At 34.7% G+C, this 26,379-nt stretch overlaps 1 protein-coding gene across 2 annotated transcripts; it reads right to left on the bottom strand.

The window, feature by feature from the left end:
* Window positions 1-8,550: 8,550 nt before the first annotated feature.
* Window positions 8,551-26,010, bottom strand: LOC143248706 (uncharacterized). 2 transcript variants are annotated; one of them, XM_076497361.1, is made up of 2 exons: window positions 23,688-26,010; window positions 8,551-14,129 (listed from the first exon to the last, which is right to left on the bottom strand). In XM_076497361.1, the coding sequence occupies exon 1, from the start codon at window positions 25,719-25,721 to the stop codon at window positions 23,694-23,696; it is 2,028 nt and encodes a 675-aa protein (XP_076353476.1). In that variant the 5' UTR covers window positions 25,722-26,010; the 3' UTR covers window positions 8,551-14,129; window positions 23,688-23,693. The 2 variants fall into 2 exon arrangements, with proteins under 2 accessions (XP_076353476.1, XP_076353467.1); XM_076497352.1 differs by having other exon boundaries at window positions 23,698-26,010.
* Window positions 26,011-26,379: the final 369 nt, after the last annotated feature.

Genomic DNA, 26,379 nt, shown 5'->3' with positions numbered 1-26,379 from the left:
AGAACAAAGTCATTATTCATTGGGCAAAATTAAAGTATACCAGGAACCCAACCTCTTGTCTTTATATTTATCAGTATAAACTATATTCCATCCAGCCTTTACAGAGCTGGAGTAAACCACTAATGTCTTTAGTGCAAACTTTCTGCTGTGCAACCAATTTCTGTAGCCATGCTCAACTTTAGGTTCCCAGTTTTTGGAACATTTACTGCAGAGTTCACTGCTTGTTGCTAGATTTTCTAGTTCTGTTGGTTGATGTCCAGTATCAATAACCTTACCCGTTTTTTGCTTATTAAAGTGCTGACGTTGTGGATTGGACAGAATCTGCATAAATATCAGCTGAAACTAACAGCTCTGTCATCTTTCCTTCCCCTCGGTGTGGATTCCTTTACATGTGAAGGGGACTTCCCAGAGAAGTGTCTGTTTTTCAGTTTACCTTCTCTGGGATCTGGACATGAATCCACATGTTTGCCATGCTTGGCAACCCGAGAAAAGGAAGAGAGGATCCTGGTGACTGAAGGGTTCAACCCTAACACACCACTTTGACCTTGGGTAGACCATATGGTCAATCCGTTAGTCCACATGGGCTAGGGTTAACCAAATACCAGTGTTGGACGTTCTTAATTGGTGTTGTGGACATTGTGTCTGATTCTGATGTTCGGGCATAGTGCTCACAAAATCCTGACATTGCTGCAATGCCCTTGTTTGGCAATGTAGTGTGTCCCCTCGCAGGGGTCCATGGTGGGTGAGGTCAATGGGCACCAAAGTATTATTTTTTATTATGGATCCCACAACTCAAAATAAAACATCACATCTTGAAGATTTTGCACAGTAATCTTCAACTTCTTCAACACCTGTACCTAATTTTCTAATATTACATTCTTCATCAGACAAACATTTAGGGTAAATGCCTCCCTTCTTTATTTAGAAGGAACTTGAGAGGCTTGCTATCTTCCCTACGTCAGTCAAAAAGTTATGGTCTGAGGATATATTGGTGAAAGCATCCACTCCAAAACAGAGTGAGTTCCTCTTGCATTTGAAGGCCATTGCGAATATACCCATTGAGGTTACCCGTCATGCTACTTTGAATTCATCATGAGGAGTTATTATAAAGAGGGATTTGAAGAACATCTCCAAGTCAGATATCGTCGCTGGTTTCTACATCAAAGGAGTTTCTGCAGTGAGGCGTATCTCTACCAGCAGTGTCCTAATTTTGACATTTACGGCCCCACGTTTACCTGCTACCATCAAAGCAGGTTATCTAAACTACAAGGCATAGCCATATATTCCAAATCCTCTCAGATGTTTCCAATGTCAGTGGTTCAGTCACTCGAAGACATCATGTCATAGTTTCTTGACGTGTGCTCGTTGTGATACGAGGGCCATGATACCGACAAGTGCAAGATGGACCCTTATTGTATTAATTCTAGTGGCTCTCACCTGTCCTACTTTCTTTCTTACCCTAAATGGTTGGAAGGAAACGAGGTGCAGCATTTGAAGACGATTCAAAACATTACTTACACTGAGGCTCGAAAGTTGCTGTCTACCACTTCATCTCGAACGTATGCTGTTGGATTCTGTTTCACTGCTACAGTGACAATACATACAAATCTCTCCATGTCTGCAACAGAGTCGCTTTCAAACAACGTGAAGAATATTTTGCCCTCTGGAGTTAAGAAAGTCGACGAGTCAACATCAACACTTATCTCTATCCCCACCAGTTGGCTCTCTTTCATTGCTCTCTCAGAATTTGACCCTGCCCTTTTCTGTATGTCATCGATAGACGACTGTGTGGCAGTAGTAACTGACTGTATTATCCAAGCAACTGCTCAATCTCTTCCTAAGACCTCGACAAGTTTTCCATGGTATCCTTGTCCATGGTGGAATTCTGCATGGCAGATGGCACAAAAGGCTCAAAAACGGGCCTGGGATACCTTTGGTATGCATTCTACACTTTCAAACCATATTGCTTTCTAGCAGACCCGTGCACATGCTCGGCAGGTAAGAGGTCAAAGCCAGAAGAAATCTTGGGTTAAATGTATTCTCAAGACGACTGGTATGGGTATTAAAACTTTAACTAAAATAAAGTACAGAACAACGTTTTGACCTTTTAAGGTCATTTTCAGGTCAACAAGTGGGTTTCTAGTCATCACGAATCTTGGATTAGGTTCACAATTAGCATCTCTTCTACCACCAGTTCCGGAGTCATATTGGACAAGATTCAGAAGGTTAGTGGGCATTATACTTTCACCCCTTTAAATCTTGTTCTCCAATAGCCAAGAAGTTGGTGATGCCCAGAAAATCGCCAATACACTCAGCGAAAACTTTTCTCGTGCATCTAACACTACTACCTCATCTTCCACGTTCTTAGCCGTCAAGACTCGGGCAGAGCGATCACCTCTTTCCTTTTGGGCTGATCGTCTCTATAAGTATCATCGCCCTTGTATGCTGATAGAACTAAAGCTTGTTCTTCATCGATCTGGCAGTGCATCAGTTGGACCTGATGATATTCAGTATGAGATGCTACAACATCTCTCTCCTGCCTCTCTTGCTACTCTTTGGTTGTTTTTTAACTAGATCTGGCAGAAAAATGCTTTTTCTGGTGCTTAGCGCCATACTATTGTACTCCATTTTCCTACGCCTGGGAAGAATCCCAAGATTCCTTTGGACTGCCGTTCAATTGCTTTGATGAGCTGTCTCTGTAAGGTCTTAGAGAATAAGGTTAATGCTCGTCTTGTTTGGTTCCTTGAATCAAACAACCTCCTCTAGCCCACCCAGTATGGGTAAGAATGACAGCACTCTAGTGTGGACCACCTGATTCGACTTGAAAAGCCAATCATGGAAGTCTTTATCAAGCGACAATATCTTGTTTCTGTATTTTTATCCTGAGAAAGCTAATGACACTGCGTGGAAGTATGGCATCCTGCGAGACCTTCACTCATACTGGTTGCGTGATCATTTGCCATTTTATTAAACATTTTTTTAATGGACTGGTGATTCTAAGTATGCGACACTTTCCAGTTCTTTCCCACAGGAACTTGGAATCCCTCAGAGCTGTGTATTGAGTGTTACACTTTTCACTATAAAGATTAATGCTATCAGTGAACAACTCCCTTCTTCAATTGCAAACTGTCTATATGTTGACGACTTCCACGTCTCGTGTCAGTCGCCGAGCATGATGTTTATTGAACGAGAGCTACAAACTGCCCTCAATCGTTTGTTGAAGCAGATCACAGCAAACGGTTTTAACTTTTCTCACTAAAAAACCTCTTGCATGCACTCCTGCTACCAATGGGATATATACCCCAATCCTGAGCTCAATTTTGGAGAACATTTGCTTCCCGTGGTCTCTGAGGCAAAGTTCTTGAGGATTATTTTTACCATAAGCTAACCTTGATTCCACACATCAAGCAGCTATGTGTCAAGTGTACAAAGGCACTGATCATCCTCCGTGCTCTATCTTCCACCTCTCGGAGAGTAGATCAATGTTCTGTACTAAAAATCTATTGCGCCCTCATTCAATGGGTCTTTAATCTATGGCTCTGCCAGAACCTCGGCCTTAAAGATGTCGGACCCTGTTTACCATCAGGGGCTTTGGGTCTGAACAGGAACTTTCCACACTTCTCAAATCTAGTTTTATTTCTAGTTGTTTGTGAATTTTCTTGTAATGCTATAACGAGGGGTATCTGGGCTAGCCATCTATAATTTATCAGTGTGAGACGAGAGGGAAGGCATCTAGTCATCACCACGAACTCTTTCACTATTTTACCATCGAATAGTGGGACTAACCGTCACATTATAACGCTCCTACGGCATGTTTAGTGTGACGGGGATTTTATCCCATGACCCTGAGATTGTGAATCGAACGCCCTAACCACCTGGCCATGCTAGGCCCTCCAGTCCAGCATTTACACACTGAGTTTAATGATCCTCCTATACACTTTCACTATTTTCAACTATATCTACTGTACGCTGCAAAACTTCGAACCTTACCACAGCATTTCACTTGAGATTGTGTTTTTCTTCCTCAGTGGACCATGTTTTTTCAGGATAGATGGTCTGTCAGTGTCCCCTTTTGGCCTCTCTATCCAGGCACAGTTGGCTAAATTAGGTCTGTCCCTGAATGATGTTGCTGTCTTCACTGGTCAGCCCATCCTACTATAGTACATTACCTTACCCACAGGTGACCTTTCTTTGAGTCATCTGAAGAAGGATGATACTCCTGATTGGAAGTATCGTCTTCTATTTGCCGAACATCATTCAAACCATCCTTCCATTCCCATTTATATGGATGGTTCGAAATCAGATGATTCTGTGTGACAAATTTTTGCCATTGTTTACTGTGATTAGGTGGTTACACACAGGATCCCTTCTACAGTTTTTGCTTTCGTTGCCGAGTTGTATGCTATTTCTCTTGTCCTGAATCACGTAGAAGCTATGAAGTACACGAAGTGTAATATTTATACAGATTTGCTTAGCTCTCTACTAGCCCAGGAAGTTAGTTCACGTTAGTTCTCATCTTGTTCTCGTCGATATTCAAAACCGACTGGCTCATTTATCTTTATCATCCATTTCTTCTGGATACTAGGCCGGCACGTTAGTATTCGCAAAAACGAGCTCGCTGACATTGCAGCTAAGTCCATCTGCTCTGGTGCTATCACGGTTGACTGTTTCGTATATGGACTACGATATGATCCTGTATTCAAAGCTCGACTCCGTGCCAGTCGACTTGGAGTGAGCAACTTGATAACAAACTTTTCCACTTTCTATTGCTTTATGATCATTTTGCTTCCGTAATGATGGGAAGGAAGAGGTTGTTCTAACTAGACTATGCACTGATTACACTTTTTGTTTTCTGTTATCTGGGACTGATGCACCTATGTGTGATATGTGTCACTCAAGTCATACATTCTACTGTTGTGTCGTCGTTACGATCGTGAGTGACGAAAAAATTTTAGACAAATTTTTATCTTGGGTTCACCCTTGACGCTAGATAGTATCAATGGTAATAGTGACACTGTCCACCTCAGTTGTGTTTTTAAATTTTTAATTCAAAACTTGAACTTTTTTGTTTTAACATCATTCCTTTTTACATATTTCAATAAATTTACTTTTATTTTTACTTTTTTTACTGGTTGTTTGACGCATATAGCTTAGGTGCTTTACGCCAATACACGCTAAACAACCAACCATCTTTGTTACATGACAAAGTATAGATCATTCCTCTGTCAGCGCTACACTATTCCATAAGTAAAGCAAATGCTTTGCTCTTCCTGTTCTGGACAATATTCAGGCAGAATAATCAACCACAGCTGCAATATGTGTCTCATGGGCAGATCTTGTGGTAGCACGTAACCTGTGGAAAGATTTTGCTGACACATGTACTTCGTGAGTGGGCACGCACAGTCCTACCAATCCTACTCTTTGTTTGTAATATAGTAGCTCAAGAGTTGGCGGTAGGTGGTGATGACCAGCTGCCTTCCCACTAGTCTTACATAGCTAAATTAGGGACGGCTAGTGCAGACAGTACTCGTATAGCTTTGCGCAAAATTCAAAACAAACACACTTTACAAATATAGTTAATTACTGCATACAAAGTTAATGGTCATTTAACGAGACAAGACAAAATTAGTTATGTACTTTGACTACAAGATTCTCAATTGAACGTGCTTTTACACTTCACGAGGGATGATAAAGAAATTGAAATATTTGAATACGAACAGGACAGATTTGGCCCCATTTTGAATATTTGTTGCTTGTGTTTTCCATAAGATATACCCTGGCTAATGAATAATGAATGTAAAGTACATACTTATACAAATCAAGAAAGCAGCTGCAAGTATCTTCTAATCAAAATTCAGTAGCTTCTAGCCACACTAGAACAGCGGTAATTATAAAGCGTGACCACATTTAAAATATTTTAATGAAACAAAGTTACGAGATGGAAAACTCAGTGATCATTTTATGTTTCCGTTTTGTAAATTAAAATATTTTTGCGAGTAATAATAGGTCTTTGTGGCAGATTACTGTTTCAAAACAAATTGTTTTACACAAATATGGAAACCCATGTTTAATTATATTTCAAATAAACTTTATTTACAAATCATTTTTATGTTCACTCGCATGTATTTACAAATATTGAAACTTTGTTGTCGTTTTTGTTGATTGAAGATACCACATTTGTAACTACATATTTGAATTTTCATTTGCTTTTTTGTTGAACTTGTAACTGGTTTTCTGAAGTTCCGAGTAATCTTCTTGTTTCTTTACTACACCCTCCCTATACACTTTAAACCAGACTGGTTTATCTTCTGTATTCGTATGTTTTCCTCTTTCTGTCTTGGAATCAATTGTTGTGCGATCTTCTATTTGAAATGAAAGAAAAAGAAAACTTCATGGGCCAGAGTAGCTTCAATTAAGGAAGTGTAAGTTAATCATATATTTTTGTAGGTTGTTTTTGTTTCCAAGACCAGTAGTGTTTTCCCCACTTGCTGCCACAATTAAAGGTGTGATGTGGTGGTCTTTGTTAAGGTGCTGATCCAATTCACAGCAAAACTAATAATCTCTCAGACCTGCCCTTCAGCTATTGCTGTTGTTTCCATTTGTTTTTACATGGTAGTAGTGACACTTCATAACCTCTGCTTTATAGTAAGGTAAATGTTAGTTACCAACCTCTTCTCCCTTACTACAGGTGACTTAAATTGTTCTTCCCTTTCTCTGTATTCAGTTATGAAAAGAACAGTTACACTTTCTACACACAAATAATTGAAATAAATACAATTTATAACTGTACTTAAATTACTTAGGAAATCCTGGTTTATAGTTTCTGCCTCTTAAACAATTTCATCCTAACGATCCCATGGCTGAAAGGACGAGCATGTATGGTGGGACGGAGATTCAAACCAGCGGCCCTCAGATTACGATTTAAGCGCCCTCACCACCTGACCATGCCGACCTATTCACCCACTTATACGTGTTTACTATTTTACTTGTCTTGACCCAACTTTTATTATAATCGTTGATATAGATGCCAGAAAATGTATATGGAAATATATTTCTTCCAAAATCTTAGTTACCTTGGCAACGTGGTGTAAAGTCAGTTTACATACCTTTGAAATGACGGACTTTTCACGAGAGTAAGAGTTATAAAAAAGTTTACAATTCTTTTGGAACCTATTATTTTATAGTTCTAGTAATTTTTACTTTTACCTATTCGTTTCTAAAATAATTTAAATCAAACATCTTGTTTGTAACGAAACTCTTAGTTTTCTTTTATTTTATACTCCAAGAACAAATTAAGCTGAAAATTTATAAGCAATTGTTTTCACTTGTTATTTTCAACGTCTTCAGAATTTTCCGTAAGTATACCTCTTCGAGATGAGCAATTTTTATAAATTATTTCACCAATTTTAAAGTTGTTTTTATCTCCACTTTTTATATTACAAATCTACTTTTCCTTAACCATTTTTCTATATAAATTTATTACTAGTTTCAGCAAAATAGTGTAATTATTTTTACATCTTTTTTTCTGATAAACTAAAGCGTCTTATTTGTGACGAAAACCTTTATTTTGTTTTGTTGGGTTTTCTGCTTTGAGATCAAATTAAACCGAGAACTTTAAAACACGTTTATTTGTTGTTTCGGCATCTTTAGGATTCTACATAAGTATACTCCTTTCAAATGAACAATTTTTACATTCAACAATTTTAAAATTATTTCGTCATCCAATTTTCCTATTAAAAATGCACATCCCCTAAACTGTTTATTCACATAGTCAATATTCATTTAAAGAAACTACTGTAAAATGCACGGAATATATCAAAACTGAATTGATTGATTGAGATATTATTTTATTCCTTTATGTTTTTAGATTCTCAGATGCCTAATAAAAAATAATTGATAATTTTAATCTGAGTGGAGTTCAACTAAGGACTGATTATAGTCATCCTAATTTAGAACTGTAGAAGAGAGCACAACCAGCCAGCAACATCTGGCTTCTGTGACGTTTTATAAAGTCTGTATTTTTGGCAAATTTATAATTATTCGAGATGTTTTTTCTCCATCTCACTTTAACAGATAAAATCTCACAAACGATGTTTTTTCATCGTTTCCAAGTTTTATGTCTATTAAAGCTTGTTTTCCAAGTTTTAGTACTTTGTCCACCACGATGAATTGAGCCTCGGGTTTTCCCCCAACCCACTGAAGAACGTTTATTGAAGCAGTGAACGAACTGAATCTGTGAGTTTAGTCAGGTAACATATAAATATGAACTCCTTAACACATTTCTTAGATTTCATAACCAGTAAGTTGGTAAAATTCTGATTTACCAAATAATTCAAACTCTTTTGGAAGGGATTATAAATAATTTGATCACAAACAAAATATTTTTGTGAATAATTATGTCACAGAATGAAGTCATTACAATATGTTTTATTTCATATTAAGCTATATTTCACTTTCATATTTCTTCCTATTTGTCTGTTACTTACGTTTTAAAAAGCGTTTGTTGCAGAAAGTGAAACAATGAACACAAAAGAAACAAGCAAGTCTAGCAGTCTTATAATATATATAGTTTATTACTATATAGAATCTTAATTACATCCAACAGCAACAGAAAATAAACTCTATCTCAGTGAAAATAATACAACGTTCTAATGTACATAACAGTGAATTACAACCACTGTACAAGGAAAGAGGTACATCATTTATTATATGTATATACATGTATTCTAACAGAGTTGAAATCTGAAATGTTGGTCACAAAGCTCAGGTCAAAGTTCACTATGGCCATACTACAAACCTTGAATTATACTTCAATCGAAATTTCAGTAGCTGGCTATCTATTCACATTACATTACACAATACCACACAACTTACAATAGTGAACATCATCGTAAAATATTTTATTATACACAAAATAAAATAAAATCTTTTAAGGACTAAAATAACATTCTAATTCAACCATAACATTTACTCTCTAGTGTTAATCTTCAACATTTTCTAAAGATTCTACAACTCGTTCTTGTTATCTCACGTGCTACAGATATAAATAAATATATGTATATACAGTGAGGAGAGAAATTTTAAGGCTTACTTTACTATTCTAATGAAACTACAACTTTTCAAATATGTTAATGTATTTATTCAAATGAAATGTTATTAGTTTTTTGTTAAATGAAATGCTATTACTATACATTCAATACACTTACTAACAAATCTGAATATCGATAATAATGTTACCGAATAAATCGGTAGTTTATTCTTGGATTCTTAATGAAGAATGACACACAACAATAAATCTACTGAAAACATTATACTATAAACTCGGTTACTGCTCTTTAAAACAGTACAATTACTTACTTACATCTGCTTAAACCAGAGATTCGTAGACACATGAGCGAGGTAACAAGACAACAGCCAAAGCGCCCCATTTAAATTTTTGACAAAATAAAGTATTAGTTACGGACAACAGAAAATTTACCTTTGGGTACGTTAAATCCTTTGTAGTAAAAATAAGCAAATATTATTTTACTAACATTCACAACAGTGTATTATTTATTTGATAAATAAACAATGTAACTAAAATGTATTTCAATTTACTAATGTATTCATTGTTTCTAAAGTCAACCAAAGTAGGGACAACATTGCAGGCTGATTCAAATATATATACAAGCAAAGAGAGGGCTCACTATTTCCAAAACATTTTAAATTTTGACTTGGAGACGCAAGTCGTAGATTACAGTAACGTTTTAACATTTATTTATGAGCTTTAAAGAACATATAATTATCTGATGAATGATATCTTATTTAAGGTCATTCCTCTACATATCTCGCTAACAGATTCCTAATTTGGCATCGATAAACTACAGGTTATTTCCTCTTTTCACAGAAGCACAGTAGACAGAGTACGAACCTGAATACAACCAGCTAGTCTAAATGGCCTTCAATATATATATATATGTGTGTGCAGTTTCAGTTCTACAGTACTACCTACAAATAGAGACTATCTATCTATATCAATCAAGCACACAAATAGACTAACACTCATTTCAATACATTATTAAAGTGTGAGAAACTGATGGTTGTTCTCAATAAGTCGTTATTTTTGTTAGAATATTTTAGCTTGTTGTTAAGCACAAATGTTCACAATGAGCTATCTTTGTTGTTCCAATTCGGGTATTGAAACCCAGTCTTTGGCGTGAAAAGTTATGACTTGTCGCTGAGCCACTGAAAAACCTTAGTTAAGTAAAAGGAAGACAATTCGATACAATATGCCAGACTGCTCACAAATGTCACGTATTTGGTTCAATGCCAGATAGCGACACCTACTGTGCGCCTAACAACAGCTTATACAAGTCGAGTGTGAAGACTAACTACACAAGAATACGAAATAAACATTTTGTGTGTGAAACAAAGTATACTAGACTTTCAGAAAATGCAACCTAACATGGAAATTTTAGGAATTCTTAAATCACTTGTTAGTAGTAGAAAATAAGTTAGAACGTTTTATCCAAAAAACAATAGAAACTATAAAAGTATTTATATCCACTACTATTCCATCATATTTGGAAACAGAAAATATTATCCATTGTTGAAATGAAGTACAAAAAGTTTGTTGTTTTTTTTTTCACCAAACGAAAATAAAAGCATCACATGTCTCTGGAGAAATAAACGGTTCAAAGTTGATAAACATGAGATGACATCAAGGTTACCAGTGGTACTATTAGACAGTTCTCTCCCTGGCTGCATGTGTGAACCATCATCCTTCTTCAGTATTATAAAACACACTTTACGTATTGGGTTGATGTTGTGAAACAGTGAAGAAACACAATAAAAAGGGTGGAACTCAATGTTAACAAAACAACTACTTATGAGGACTCTAATATTTTGACTAAATTGCCTTGCTTAGAAATCTAATATCTACGTTTAGTTATCTAATTATATTTACGATTGTACATATTTGATTTATAGCCAACTCAGATTGTTTTCATCAGCTTTTAGCAGTGCAGTTATGCGATAATTTTCGAATGACTGCAGCATATAACTCCTTTAGGGGTGTAACTATTCAAATAAACAGAGTTTATGACTGATTAATTTACTTGTGCTGTTTCATCTTCGTCACGGCTTATAAAATTATCTAGCTACGATTCATAACTATCAGTCAGTATGTATTTAAATAAATATTTAGTTCGACCTGAATAAACACAAAGTGTTCATTAAAACTTTTTACATTGCTATTTTAAAATTAAGGCAATAAGAAGTACATTTATGAATCAGACTCCATTATACATTACGAAACCAGTAAACGTGACAGCTATACTAAACTATTAAACAAAAAAAATCTGTACAACAAAACCAATAATAAAAACTACGGCCCTTGCATAGTTGAAAGAGATGCGGTGTAATTGAAAATATAAATATTCAGTAATGTTTTTATGCAAAAGGTTACAAGGTTCTTGTGTCAATAGACTGGAATATATTGTACGAAATTTAAAAAAAAATGGCGTGCAGTAAACAGTACAAAAGTATAAATGGTACATGAACCACGCAGTTAATTCACCTTTATATACATGTATTGATTGTTCTATAGTTATTACCTGCCAGGTGATCTTGTTGTCATGACAACATCATTAGGCCCGCATGCGTCACAATATATGAAAGAAGTGGTTAGATAAAAACAATGCAATAGATTAATGAAATTTTAAGTTCTCACTATTCATATAAAAGTCGGTATGCATTGTCTGTAAGACAGTCAATCTTATTTTAACACGTTACGAAATGTGGGGAAAGAGAACATAACATCACACATCTACTCCTATGTATACATAATGTTCCTTCTATATGAATCTTCACACGCACGAAAGCAATTTACTTTCCACAGCTGGTTATAGGAAGTTTGATTACAGGTGGTCCAGAGGTTTCCTCTTGAAATGAAGTTAAATATATACATTCCTTTTATTCGCATCATTTGTATTTCTTACGCATACGAATGGTGTTTAACAAAACAACCGTCTAAAAACGTTGTATACAAGGTGTTCCAAAATTCTGAACCCATAAGGAAAAATACACAATTTATTCTTAATTTATTTATTATTCAACTTAGATGTCATTAACACCACTATCAGTTTTTCGTATACTGTTCCTTCAGAATATTTCTTTTCCTGAAATATGTACTACTGACGTTTTGAATATAACGTCTACTTTCCCTATATGTCCAGACTGCTGGGACACCCTGTACATGTATAAACATGCATATTCATGCGAATTTGTGTATATAAACACATAATATTCCACAATTCTAATAAAAAGAATTTTAAATTATCTGGAACTATCAGTCTGAATGATTTAAGTCAAATCGTGTTTCATCGCGAAATTTTTCACACGAGCCACGTTTAACGTGTTTATTTCGATCTGTTGTTCTTTCTACACGATGTGTTTATTTCTTTGTCCTTACACTGTATTTTAATATCCTACATAGTCAGATGATATGTACAATTACGACTCCTTTTTTACTTTGAAAATCTTCCAGTTGAAAAATCTGTGGAATCTTCGTTAGTTTCTCTACTTTAGTTTTTTCCCCCTTTCTACTATTTCCTGTCTTCTATTTCATTACACGCTTATTGTGTTTTGTTTCTTTGCTGACTAAATTTCACGTTTTTCTATTCATTCTTCTCTCCACAGTATATATTTTTATATCTATTTAAGTAGATATAAAACTATAAGATAATATAATGTAATATAAACTGTATGTTCCTATTAATACAATTATTCATGTTTTTATTATTGCCTTCTCTCTATCATTTTTATTTACAAACACCCCTGTTTTATTCTTCATTTCGTTCTGCTCATTTTTCTTTTCCCTTCACTCCTAAAAAACATTTTTCTTACTCGTCTTCTCTCGTCCTTTCTGTACTTTCCATTAACTACTTATTTCACTTTCTCTCCAGTTTTCTTTAGAGTTCTCTTACCACTGCTCCCCTTGGATAATTTTAATCTTTTTCATCTCTACTCTTTTGTCCATTTCTATTCGTCACTTCGTGCCTTCTCCTGAACCGATCTTTCTTTTTCCGCTCTACTCCTTTAACTAATTCAGCCTTGTTGCAAGCCTTTTTCGTATACACTTTATGTTCTCTTTGCATGCTCTAATATTTCAGATAACTTATTCCTTTCTAGATTTTTACTCTACACTTATACCAATACTTTCTAAGCCTACTTCCTTACTCATATAACTTTTTTCTTCTTCAATAATTGTGTTCTATTCACTTGTTCAATGAATTATTTGTTATCCATTTCCCGAACCATTTGCTTTCGAATAATTCGGGTTTGTTTTGCACCCATAATATCCGGGTATACATGAACGTTAATTATCCAATATTAAATTAACAATTATCAGTATAACATTAAAATGGCCGGGTTTTCCTGAGTTCTTCCGTTCTGGACTTTTATAACAACGGTATCCTATCAGTATGTCGATATAACAACATTTGAAATGTATAGAACCAACAGTATGATTTTGAGTGTAGCACCTATAACGTACAAAGACAAAAACACACAACTTTCTTGTCGATATTTTTGCATCTGACAACATCTAAACATTTTTCCGCTGTCAGGATTTATTTATGTTAAACGTTTGTGAAACTTTTCCACAAAAACAGTCTATACCTAGTGACTGCTGGAGTTTCTGATAGACGTGAGGTCAAACATCAACATCAGGTTAATGTCCATAGTTACATTAGTTCTTACCCAGATTTCGCAATCTATCGATTGTAAAATCAGTCTCAAGAGTTTTATTTATTTCCACTTAAAATATAAAATAAGCTTAGTTTATTTGTAAGTTGTTAAGCACAAAGCAACACAGTGGCCTATCTGTGATGCGTCCACGGATATCGAAAACCGCTTTTGGTGCACTGAGCCTTCATATTTACCGCTGAGTCACTGGGAGTCTAAATATCTGTGTGTGTTGTGCATGTCACTCACTAAGATCCTTCACTGATGAGTGGAACATACAGATAACGAGAAAACACGAGGCGAATATTGGAAGCCAGATTATGGGATACAACAGTACGGTATTATCTTTTCGGCATTTCTTCAAAGTCATATACAGTTACCACGTGAGCTTGTCTGTACAAGATCTATTCGAAACAAACAAGAAAAAATAGAATTCCTTATGACACTGACCAATCATAAAACTTTGGAAAGACACGAGTGCTTTCTAAACTCTTAACAAAAGTATTTTCATTAGGTAAAATAAAATGAAATTTGGTGAAAAGTTACAGATTATCCAGAAATTACACTCACAAAATCATCACGTTGTTTTTTTTATTATTGTTTTTATTGCAAAGCCACATAATGATCTATATGCACGCTGACCCACTCGAGCCTATTATTAATGGTACTGTACGTACTCCATGGAAATATATATAAATTAGTTGTAATATCATTACAACCAACTACACTTAACTATTGAATCACGTGGGTTTCTTCTTCCCATTATAAACTGCCTTTATTTCAAATACAGACTATTATTGTAGTTTTGAATTAATCACAAAGCTACACAATGGCTTATCTGTACTCTGCCCATCAGGAGATCGAAGCCCAGTTTTGAGCGTTGTAAGTCCGCACACGTGCCGCTGTGCCACTGGAGGGCTACGAGACAAACCTAGCAACAACAAATTTTTTGTGATTTCTTGACATTGATACAAATACAACCCCTGGTGCGTTAGCGGTAAGTATACGTAATTACAGCTAAAATCTGGGATTCAATTCCTGCAATGTGGAAATAGCCAGTCAATTGTGTTGCTTTACAATAAAAACACACAAATGCAAAATTTACAATTTCCCAAAATATGATATAGTTGAAAAGCTACAAGCAGGTGTTGTACACATAACTACAAAGGTGAGACACGTGCTGTTTATCACTTTGCATCACGGGATATCTATTTTGCATGCAAAAACAGTGTTTGCAATGGCACCGAAATACATAGTATTCCATCTTTTACGTGCTTTATTATTAGATACCATAAACTAGTCAATTGTAATACACCTAATATACTTTACAACTAGTTCTATTACGAATGAAATATTGCTGTCAATATAATCATTTTTCAGTAATTAAGGTATTACATATATTTAAACAAAACCTAGTTCAAGAAGAATTCAGTTGTTTTTGATTTACACTTTGAGAGCACTTTTTCAAATATGAACACATGTTGAAATAACTGTCGTGAAAAACATCGTACAAATTTACAACTTTAATAATATATCCACAATAAATTCCACATCACGTAGATACAAGTATCCTGAGCAGACGGAAGGGGGCATCACAGATAAAAACCGAGTGAATCACGACAAACTTGCAAAAAATTATTTCACTTTTTAACCTAGATCTTTAAATCAAATCCGAACATACGTGTAAAATAGGTAGAGCTGAAATCATACACGCTTTTATAATTTAAACATCGAGGACGTAGACTTATTTAAAAATTAATAAAATTATAGTCTGGATATGCAAAATTCTTGAATGACTAAGAAACGCACAGCGGCAGCCCACATTATGAATTTAAAAGAAAAAAACGTGAAAATGTGAGAAAACAGCCATACAGTATGGATAAAACTACAGATTGTTACGTTTGTCCATCATTACACACATTAGTCACCATTTTAGTGGTTTCTGTAACAAATATTAAAAATACGGTAATACCAAAAAACATCTTTAATTCGATTGTTTTGGGATTTCCTTGAATTCCATCATCAGTATTAATATTTTTAAAAAAATCAGTTCATAATATTCGAACAATAAAAACAACATTAAGGTTAACGAGTTTTATTTTAAAAAAGCCTCCCCATTTTCAATGATCACCCAACACTAAATGATAACATCAATTCCTCCCTGTTGTCATTAATGTAATCAGATCCAAATTCCCTGTTTTCAGTTGATATTTTAAAGATACAGCTGTTATATTTAACCCCTTCTCTATAATAGTTTATCTTAACAACGTTATTTACCAAACATCTTTAATATGGATGATTCAGAATTTCCATCATCGTCGTTAATATCTAATTATAGTTCGTAATATTTGAACTACAAAAACAACATTTGCATTAAGCAAGTTTTCTTCTTCAATCGTTAGTTTCGAAAGAACAGATTTAAAAGGTAATATAATGAAATGTACGACAAAACGTGAGACACATAGATCCAACTATGTCGGATATATTTAATAATTAAATGGAGAGAGGTTACTTGAATGTTTGTTTGATATAAAACAAGTTTCAACAGTCCCATAACGCACGGGACCATATTGTATACTTAATTCTCCGATTGTTTCGCCATATCTTTAAAGTCGTCTGTCGCTCGATTGGTTTGTTTTGAATTTCGCGCAAAGCTACACGAGGGCTATCTGCGCTAGCGGTCCTTAATTCAGCAGTGTAAGACTAGAGGGAAGGCAGCTAGTCATCACCATCCACCGCCAACTCTTGGACTACTCTTTTATCAATGAATAGTGGGGTTGACCGTCACTTTATAACGCCCCTACGGCTGAAAGGGCGAGCATGTTTGGCGCGATGGGAATGCGAACCCGCGACCCTCAAATTACGAGTCAAGTGCCTTATCCACCTGGCCGTGCCGGGCCCTGTCGCTCGAACTTCATGGATAGAGCCTCGGGTTTCTTTCTTTTTATTACTGTATTGGGGTAGGTACGACAGCTTTAACCAACCAAAGTCTAAAATATTCCCTTTGTCACATGATATTTGGAAGCTATTTAAAACTACTTTATCAACTCCTTTTCACAGATACATTTTTGGTATGAACATGTGCAACTGGTGTTTATGCTTTTAATCAATTTTAAATTTTTTTTTTTTTCTCTTCGAAAAGAGCCCGGCATGACCAAGCGTGTTAAGGCGTGCGACTCGTGATCTGAGGGTTGCTCGCCCTTTCAGCTGTGGGGGCGTTATAATGTACGGTCAATCCCACTATTCGTTGGTAAAAGAGTAGCCCAAGAGTTGGCGGTGGGTGGTGATGACTAGTTGCCTTCCCTCTAGTCTTACATTGCTCAATCAGGGACGACTAGCACAGATAGCCCTCGAATAGGTTTGTTCGAAATTCAAACTAACAAACTCTTCGAAAAAAGGGTTACTAGTTTGTTGTTGTTGTCAATTTGAAGATAATAGTTTGTTGACAAAAATATGATTTCCACTTCTGTTTGAAAATTGGAAATTTAGAAACTAACAAATATACTAACCCTTAATCATTCAACGTACCTTTTTAACTACAAAATCGAGTCGTAGATTGACTTTTAAGAAAAAGACGTTATCTTTATTTATTATCAAAAACGCACCCAAGTCATGAAATTGTTAATTATATATATATGTACACACACAACACACAGTTTTAGTGTAATGACTTTTCAGTGGTGAAACAGATCAAGAATAAACCTGAAAAAATATTTTCGCCTTCCCGTTTATTTTATTTGATCGCCTAAATAAATCAGTTTTCTTGAATTTTATACATGGGAAAGAAAAACCGATTATTGCAAAAGTTGAAATGAATGTTACAAACAACCAGGAGTTTTCCGCTAATTTATAAAACTATCCAGTTGCGACGCACATACTTATCAGTCATGTTAACCGTAAGCTCTATAAATATTTAGTGTAGTGTATTCATGTCTTTCAACAATAATCAAACATTAGTGTTCTACATAACTGAGAAAAAATAGTTACAGCTTACGGGTACTGAATCTATTTCAAATTAAGCACAAAGCTACACAATGGGTTATATGTACTCTGCCTATCACGGGTATCGAAACCCGGTTTCTAGCGTCGTAAGTCTAGAGACATACCACTGTGCAACTGGGGGAGAGGAAGGGGTACTGAAGATTTTAAAATGTGTACTTAAATATTTCCAGTTTTATGTTTGTACACAAATTAATGCGTAAAGAAAAACGGTTTCCCGATTAACAATTTCATTTAAATACAGCCTAATATTTAGCCTAATATTAATAACCTTTCAAGTTGCTCTGGGGCCTATTAGGCCCCACTTTTCGTAGGAGTGTTAACGAAAAGTGCAAAATCGTATTTGATCTGACATTCCTACAGTAGTCACATACTGTACGTGTGTTGTAGTAAGTATTAACTCATAGAAATTTAGTTCATAATGATTCTAACGATGCCCATTCTCATATTTTACCTTATCTTCTGTTGTTTTATCTCTGTCAATAATGTAAAAATGGCTTTCGCTGGATTTTATAGATCAAATATAACGTTGTAGTAGTTTGAGCTGTTAACAACTACATTACTAGCTAGCGCTCAGTTCATTAAACAGTTGAATGCCGTACAATAAATCTAAGTTCAAATCCTTACGTGGAAATACACGATGAAAACAGCACAACGACAAGCACTGTACACACACACATCACGCAGGCAGGCTTAGGCACCGTCTAACTCGAGAATGTAGTACAGGTATTTTATGGATTTCCACAGCCATCAAGCTATTTATAGGTTTATACTGACATACTTGTGTTCATGTTTTAACAACGGTACTATCTATATTTTATTCGTTCCAATTTTGCGTTTATTCTTAAGGAATATGCTAGCTAAACAAGCACATGCCACAGCAGTTAAACCTATCTTCACCATGTCATCAGCTTTTTATTGTTTAATACGTGTTCATTAGTTCCTAGTAAACACTGAATAATTTTTTTTCATACTCAACTAGAGATTGAAACAGATAAATTAAATCTAAAATTCTGTTAACCTACACTTTGAAAACGTTGCGACTCGATTCTATTATAGTTTGTTTAGAATTAAATACAAAGGTATACAATGAGCTATCAGTGCTCTCCCCACCAAGGGTATCGAAACCCGATTTCTAGCGGTGTGAGTTTACAGACATGCTGCTCTGCCACTAGGGGCGCTGCTATTATAGTATGTATAAAAAATGTGTTACATTACAGGAAAAGTAAAACGTCCATACTATAAAAAAATAATAAGAAATAACTTAGTATGTTATCGTAAATTTCAAGTCACTTGCACTTTTCATAATGCCCGGTCACTTAATAGTTACAGGAACTGCGATTATAGCTATTCTTGTTTGTTCTGTGGATGAAGAGGACGCATTTATCGTAATCGCAATTAAACCTAATCAAATAAACAGTATAGTTTAGCAAAATTAAACATTTAGATTATTCTGAACATATATTTTATTTTACACTACAGTACATACCACGTTAACCACTTCTCGTAAATTTTACCTTAAAATTAAATGCCATCTATTAAATAAATGGAATCACGTTGTTTTTATTTCTGATTTATCCATATTTCGTTATTTCAACTATGCAATATGTTGCTAGTAAGGAAAATTATCTTACAAAAAGTATGTACTGTTTGTATGTTCAGCTAGCTAAATGACTTCCACTATAGAGTTTGCGTTGAACAATCGTAGAAAGCTGCATAATAGACACATGCACTAGAGTCTTTAATTTTGAGCTGACAGACCACAGAGAAGGCAGCTATTAAACAGTATCACCTTCACCTCTCGAGTTCTTATCGTCTAGAATAATTTGACCGTTATTCCTATAACGCACTCACGTCCAGCAGATACGGGTACAATTCTATGGTAACAGTATGAAACCTTTAGCCCTTCATAGTCTGGCACGCCAGTCAATGAGGGAGAAGTTCACTGCGCATTCAATGATGTATATGAAATAAATGTTGTTAATGAATCAAAATAATAATCAATCTGTAATCATAATTACACCAAAACTTGTACGTATATGATCTTCACTTATTAAAAAGATTTATAAATAAGTGTAACCCTACCATGTACTTTTGTATAAATACGTATTTGAGAACTTTATTCGACACCAATGACAGTCAAATACGTATTTGTAAATAATGATAATTTGTTGAGAAAAAAACGTGTTACGAACATCAGCTTTTTCGTATGTAGTTTCGTAACTTTGGTAATTAGTATGGGGCAAACAATATACTTGTGTCTTGTCTAAGTCTTGATGGTATTCATTTAGGAAAAATCAGTATTACCTGTATTACATCATACATCTGCAGGGTAAAATGTTTTGTTGTAGCTAAGTAAATATGATCAGGGCAAACTCACTACTTAGATTAGAATATAAATTAACCCAATGATGAGGGTAGCTAATTAAATAGTGTTATTATGTTCATATATAAAGATTAGAAAATAGTGTTAAGTAGTGCAATACAAAAGTACAAAAAACGCCAGTGTGTAGAACTTGTTCGTCACTGTTAACCACTATTTATAATTCAGTACCTAAAAATATTTGTTAAAAAACTGACTTTTCTACATGTTCATGTCGTTTTGAAATGTATGTACTCGGCTAGACTAAAAGCTTTCCTCAGCTGTTATAAAAAAGGGGGAAGGCATTTTTAATAAACACCGAACACACACAACGCGCATCGAAATAACGTATGGTTTACTTGGTTTTAGGAACAGATAAATTTATAGACCTTACATTACATCTATTTTAAAACGTTGTGATTTTATGCGCGGCACAAATAGACACTCAGCAATGTTATAGAAGCTTCGCCTTTAGGAATCTATTTTCTAAAAACACAGGAACACACATTCAATTTACTATACGAACAAACATTTTATATTTTTTTTCTTTAAGCAAAAAGAAAAATATAGTATGACAAGATATTACTTATTAATTCTTAAATTACAGTTAGGTGATAATTATCTAACATCCAACATTTGTTTCTTCAGGTGTATACTTTTAACCCACCTGGGAGAATATCAGGCCAAAATTATGTAAAAAATTTATCAATGCAAATACGCAGTAGTGTATTTAGGTAGGGGCTATATGAAGGGGGGAAGCTTATGGTCTTAACTGGGGCCCATTAATAATTTTATTCTATGTAAAATTACATTGGATGTAGGGCCCACACAACCTTAAATCCGCCATTGCAAATATGTCTGCATGCGAACTGTGAGTAATAAAAAATTCGGTACACAATATGAAGGTATAAGTATATCAAGCCTAAAACTGATTCAGAACTTGAAAAACAAAAGTCATTGCATTGGAGTCTACAATACAGCCATCCAACCCTTATGAACATAAAACAATAGATCACTTAAGCGAGATCAAACGTTTGTAATGCAAACTGGAGAGTCAAAATGAAAAAATAAAACACGATTTATCTATCATTCCACCAAACATAATTGGTTTTATTTAAACCAACATTTCGCCATTACGGATTCTTTGGGGCAAACAACACTTACTAATTGATTTAGGATGATATCAAAAGATTTCAAAATAATACGTGGCTGTGAAGTAACGAAGACTTCACCCGAGAAATTGGAAGTACATGGAAATTAACTCTCTGAACCAGACATATAAACAGGATTGAAATTCTCAACAAAAAAAAGAGTAGAGATACTTAGCTAATGGAAGTGGACCTGTTTCTGAAATCGAAAAACAAATGCATGTGTAAGTATAAAAAAATAACGAAGCAGCTCATCTAAATTCCCCAGTACCGGTACTCAACCAGTGGAATTTCACTCTTGGTTATTATACTAATGACGTTTAAGCAGTAAGAATTAAAAATTCCAGAGCGATTTTTTTGTTCATTTTTTGCTTAATCCTTTAAATTAGTATAACTTTTGTATTTCTATCTAAAAAGTTGTTGCGGTCTGTAAGAATGTTTGCTGTTATCAGACAACAGGCAATTTATACTGTGTCTGTCAACAAAGTGTTCAACCACAACTCTGCCTTTACTATCTAGTGTGCGTGAAGCCTAATAAAACATGTCTGTTTCACCCATGTATACAGTATATTATCATTAGTTTCCTCTTAAACCTGATTAACAACCTGTACATTTGTCTGTAGGTTTATTGAATATTTTAGGGCTAAAGGGTGATCTTACTAACATATTTGTCAAGGTTCTACGTGATTTCTCTAGCTCTGATGTCAAGACATGATTGTCTGCACACCTAACGCCAATTTATATTTAGAGCTAATAGAAAACTGCTCGTTTTTACCCCATGTAGTAATATTTCTACTGTGTTACCATGGGTTGTTTTGTCATGGCTTTGTAGAGTATTACGAGTAAACGTTTGACGTACAAGTTGTCCAAAATCAGTTAAGATCCAAAGGAATTCTAGACGTATGTTATTTATAATTTCTATATGAAATTAATATTTCATAAATGGTCTAGTCGCAGTTATCTAGCTTCGGTAACACCAGTTTTTGTTCGTTTCTTATAATAAATACTACAAACACTTCAGTCTGGTTGTTTTATAGTTCAACATAAAAACAGTCACATTTCAGCATTACAGTTCTATGCACTGTGACATTATTTTTATAAGCTATACTGCAGAAGAATTTGGACATTTAAAAAACAATTGTACTTCTCACATAAAACTGTAATATAAAAATCATAAACATCAGTTACGCTGTTAATTGTAGAATTTGTCTAAAAAAATGAGAAAAACTGAGTTTACTACAGAAAAGTCTGTGAAATAGGAAATAACTTGAAACGAAGAATTAGTAATCCATTCCAACAATGTTAGTAGATCGGTAATCAACAAATCTGAATTTGTGCATTAGTCACAAGTCATCACACGGTCACAGTTTGAGTTTTAGTGTACACTGATGTCTTTTCTGTTTTTTTTCAATTGCTTGTAATATTGATTTTATTAATCGAGTCTAAAAATTAAAAATAATAAATTGTTTCCTATAAATTAGTGGAAGCACGTAACACTTGAATTTCTATTGTTTAGCTTGATTCGTACAATTTGCAGCAAAATTCACTACAACTTTAAGATTAACAGTTACACCTGGAACTTTTAACAAATGTAACTTCTTAATTACATTCATACCTAACGTAAACAAAAAAGGATAAAATCCATGCATTATAAATACTTCATTCAAAATTTATATACGTATTTTAATAAAACACACGACTTTTTCCCAGTTCTAACTTAATCTAAAGGTGATGCAATACTACACAAAAACACTATATTTTGTGTCTTATAAACCACTAAATTTGACGGGATACTTATCTTGAAATTACAAAAGCATAACAGGAGAGTTTATTATTTAATCAAACCGTTACAACAATTTCAAACTTTACGTGAAATCAGAAAACCTAAATATTTAAACTAGTAACACTCAAACCTTTTAGCTAGATGGACCTCTAATAATAAAACCTGATAATATTGAATTAAACAAACGCACATCACACGTGTTTATTTGCCCACGTTTTAGTGGTCGGTGACGTAAGCAAGTATTGCTTGCAGTCGAGTCGCGTTACTCGTTATTGTGAATAATTATTGTGGGAACTTTTTTCTCCCTGAATTTTCTTAACCTCCTCTTAATTTGGGAAACATTGATCTGAAATTAAATTAGCACAACCTAAAATTTTACTGTTTCTGTAGATTCACAACATCATAATTAAGAATTTTGGTAACATTAAATCCTTAAAATGATTAAGTAACTTCTAGAGTATAGACTTTACAGTAAAAATTATCTTTAATATGAAACAATATACTTAATTTAACGTCCCAAAACTGTTATTACATTTCATAAATATTTACGAAATTTCAAATACGTTTTTATATAAAACTCCCAAATCTTAATGAGACTATTTTCAATGTTGTTGTTTTTAACTTTGTAACATTAAATATCCTTATATAAACGAAAACAAAAGAGGTATACATTGGCCTACATAAAGTGATGCAACCATGAAGTTTCCTCTTCCTCCGTAGACACTAAAGAGATGTTTCCATGACAACGTAGAATATAGTTTTGATTCCAGTTATTGTCCCAGAATTCTTGTCCATTGGTGACATATCGAACGGCGAATTGCAATTGCTGCCCATCGCACATGTGAGGAACAAAAATATTAAAAGAAAACTTGTCCGAAAAGCCATCGCAAGATCCCTGGACGTAGTTAGCAAGAATATCTTCGTATGACATCCAGTCATTAGTAGTATAACGAGCTACTACCTTCTTATCAAAAGAAATGTTTAAAACTCTTACGTGACATTGTACGTTCATGTCAGAAACAACAACGTTTTCCAAACAAACCTTTTCCATTCGCACTCTGTCTAGAAAATTACCTTCGCCTCCAGGCTGAGAAAACAATGGAACCAGAGAACGTGCACACTGAGACGGTGTATGCATTATGGAAGAACCAATAAAAGTTTCTCGAACGGGAAAGTATGTCCAGTTTGTACTTTTCTCTTGCTTATCAAAGTTTTGATCACTTATCTTCAGATCATTAAAAGCAGAAGCAGGTATATTAGGTGCATCATCTGACACAATGTGACGTACAGCCTCTAGGTCAAGACCCAAAGCATCAGCAAAACGAACTATTTTAGGTTTGTGTGGAGTACCAGGTGGAGTTTTACCCGTTTTCAAAGAACTACTACGCTTTAAGCGTCCAGGGATATAACGCATGTCATCCTCTTCATAATCATCGATTACTGACCAATTATAAATTTCTTTCTGCATTTCACAGTCTAAGTCTAAGCTCACTTCTTGACTTAAAGACACTTCTGTGCTACTTTCTACACTTGAAGTCTGGCATAAGGTACTCTTTCTCGTTTCATCAACAAATGCAACAGAAATATTAACTTCTGAATCTGATTTAAGCTCGTGTTTGTCATTATGTTCTTTAATATCGGTAATTTCATCGAACACTTCTTCGGATATCTTACCTGTAATATCAGAAAAGCTTACACTTATTTCTCCAGTTTCTGTTTCTTCTGGATATCTACAAGATTTGGTTTGCTCCGAATCGTCTTGGTCTTCTTCAGCTGTCTCCTCCGGAGAAATTATACCACTGTCCCAAGTGGAGCTAGCTCTTGGACTAACAAAGATTTCTGGCTTGCTATCATGCACAAAACTAGCATTCGTTGCAATTTGTTGCATTTGTGGTTGAGATATTAAAAACATATTTCCACCTTCTTCATAATCCTGTAGATTACAAGGTTCAATATTAATCCCTTTACCGAATTCAAATTCGTCATTTTCGCTATTACTTTCTGTGCCCCCCATCCCTTCAGAACAACAGCTTTCCTTATCATCTGTTACACTCCACTTCTGTGCATACATCTGTAGTTTTTCATATAGTAATTGCTTTTCACTTATATCCATACCTTTTTCCGATTTAGTTTCTTGCATGGATGCTTCAGTAATTTCACTTTTTAAATGTGCTGTATCATTAGTTTTCACAACCCCACTCGAAACCTGCGAAATCTCGTTACTCACTAATACCGGTAGAGTTGATAAGCTTTCCAGCGAATCAACCAGTGCGTTCTCTTCTGATAGGTTTAGCGGCGACGAATATTCATGTTCAAAATCGTCTTCTTCTTCACTGCCTAACATTTTGTCTTTCATATATTTAGAATTAATTAACGATGTGCCATCATTAGCCCCATAAACCTTTTTCTGAGGTTGAGGAGCTTTGTCAATGATTGGTGTTGTACTTTGGCATTTGTAACTTGTGCTAGGCCTATACTTGCTGTAAACAGAGTTTGTTAAAAAAGCAGCAGGGTTATCATCAATATCATCATCTAGTTCATCATTTGTATCATTACCTTCTACAAAATCAAATCTTCCTACATCCCATAATTTACAATGTAATTTTCGAGCAAGAGCTTCGGCTGTTAATCGACAACTTGCTAAACTCACACTGCAGGGAATATGCCATGATTCGTTATATTTTTCTGTCATTTTTAAAACCATCCACAGCTTACAGTGTGACTTATCACTTCTCCGTTAGGAATAGAACCAAACAAACTTACTTGTACTTGTACAACGATTGTTATATAATACGGAACTAACAATTAAACTTAAGCCTTGCGATCTGAAAGTAGTAACAAAATGAGTAATAAGAAATATAACGGAAACTCTTCTTTTCAGGTTTTTGACGCTGAACGTACGCAAAACTTCACAACGTTGCATTCCCCTCACTCTCATAGTAAATAACAGCCACAGCTAAACGACCGTCAAACAACCTTGACATGCGCCTAAACTGTGACGCTAACGATCTTGCTGCAATAGGAAGTACAAGTTGCCGTTAGAGAGCGCCATCTAATCAGTCGAGTATGAAAATATAGACAGCATTACAGCTAGTGATATAATTATTAGCTGATAACACAGATTTCAATTCATTCTAAAATACTAAAATTCAGTATTTATTTCATTTTATCATAATAATAAATACTCCTAAAAAAATCATTCTTAAAAATAAGAATGATTCGATTGGTGGTCGTACAACCTTGTTATATGGGAATATTATTTCCACTTATTTAGTTTTAATAGCTTCAGGTAAGAGGTTATTTTGTAATCCGAGAGTCGCGGGTTCGCGCCCACGTCGCGCTAAACATGCTCGCCCTCCCAG

This window comes from Tachypleus tridentatus, chromosome 1, assembly GCF_004210375.1.
Source record: "Tachypleus tridentatus isolate NWPU-2018 chromosome 1, ASM421037v1, whole genome shotgun sequence".
Taxonomy (NCBI): domain Eukaryota; kingdom Metazoa; phylum Arthropoda; class Merostomata; order Xiphosura; family Limulidae; genus Tachypleus; species Tachypleus tridentatus.
Note: the sequence above shows the minus strand (reverse complement) of the source record. Positions and strands in the feature narration are given on the sequence as shown.

What these genes read in the sequence shown, in the direction of transcription:
- LOC143248706 (XM_076497352.1), bottom strand. Translation starts at nt 25,721, where the DNA reads ATGGTTTTAAAAATGACAGAAAAATATAACGAATCATGGCATATTCCC. An exon ending in TCATGGTTGCATCACTTTAT is followed by an intron (nt 14,130 to 23,697) that starts GTAGGCCAATGT and finishes TGTTTCGAATAG; the next exon opens with ATCTTGTACAGACAAGCTCA.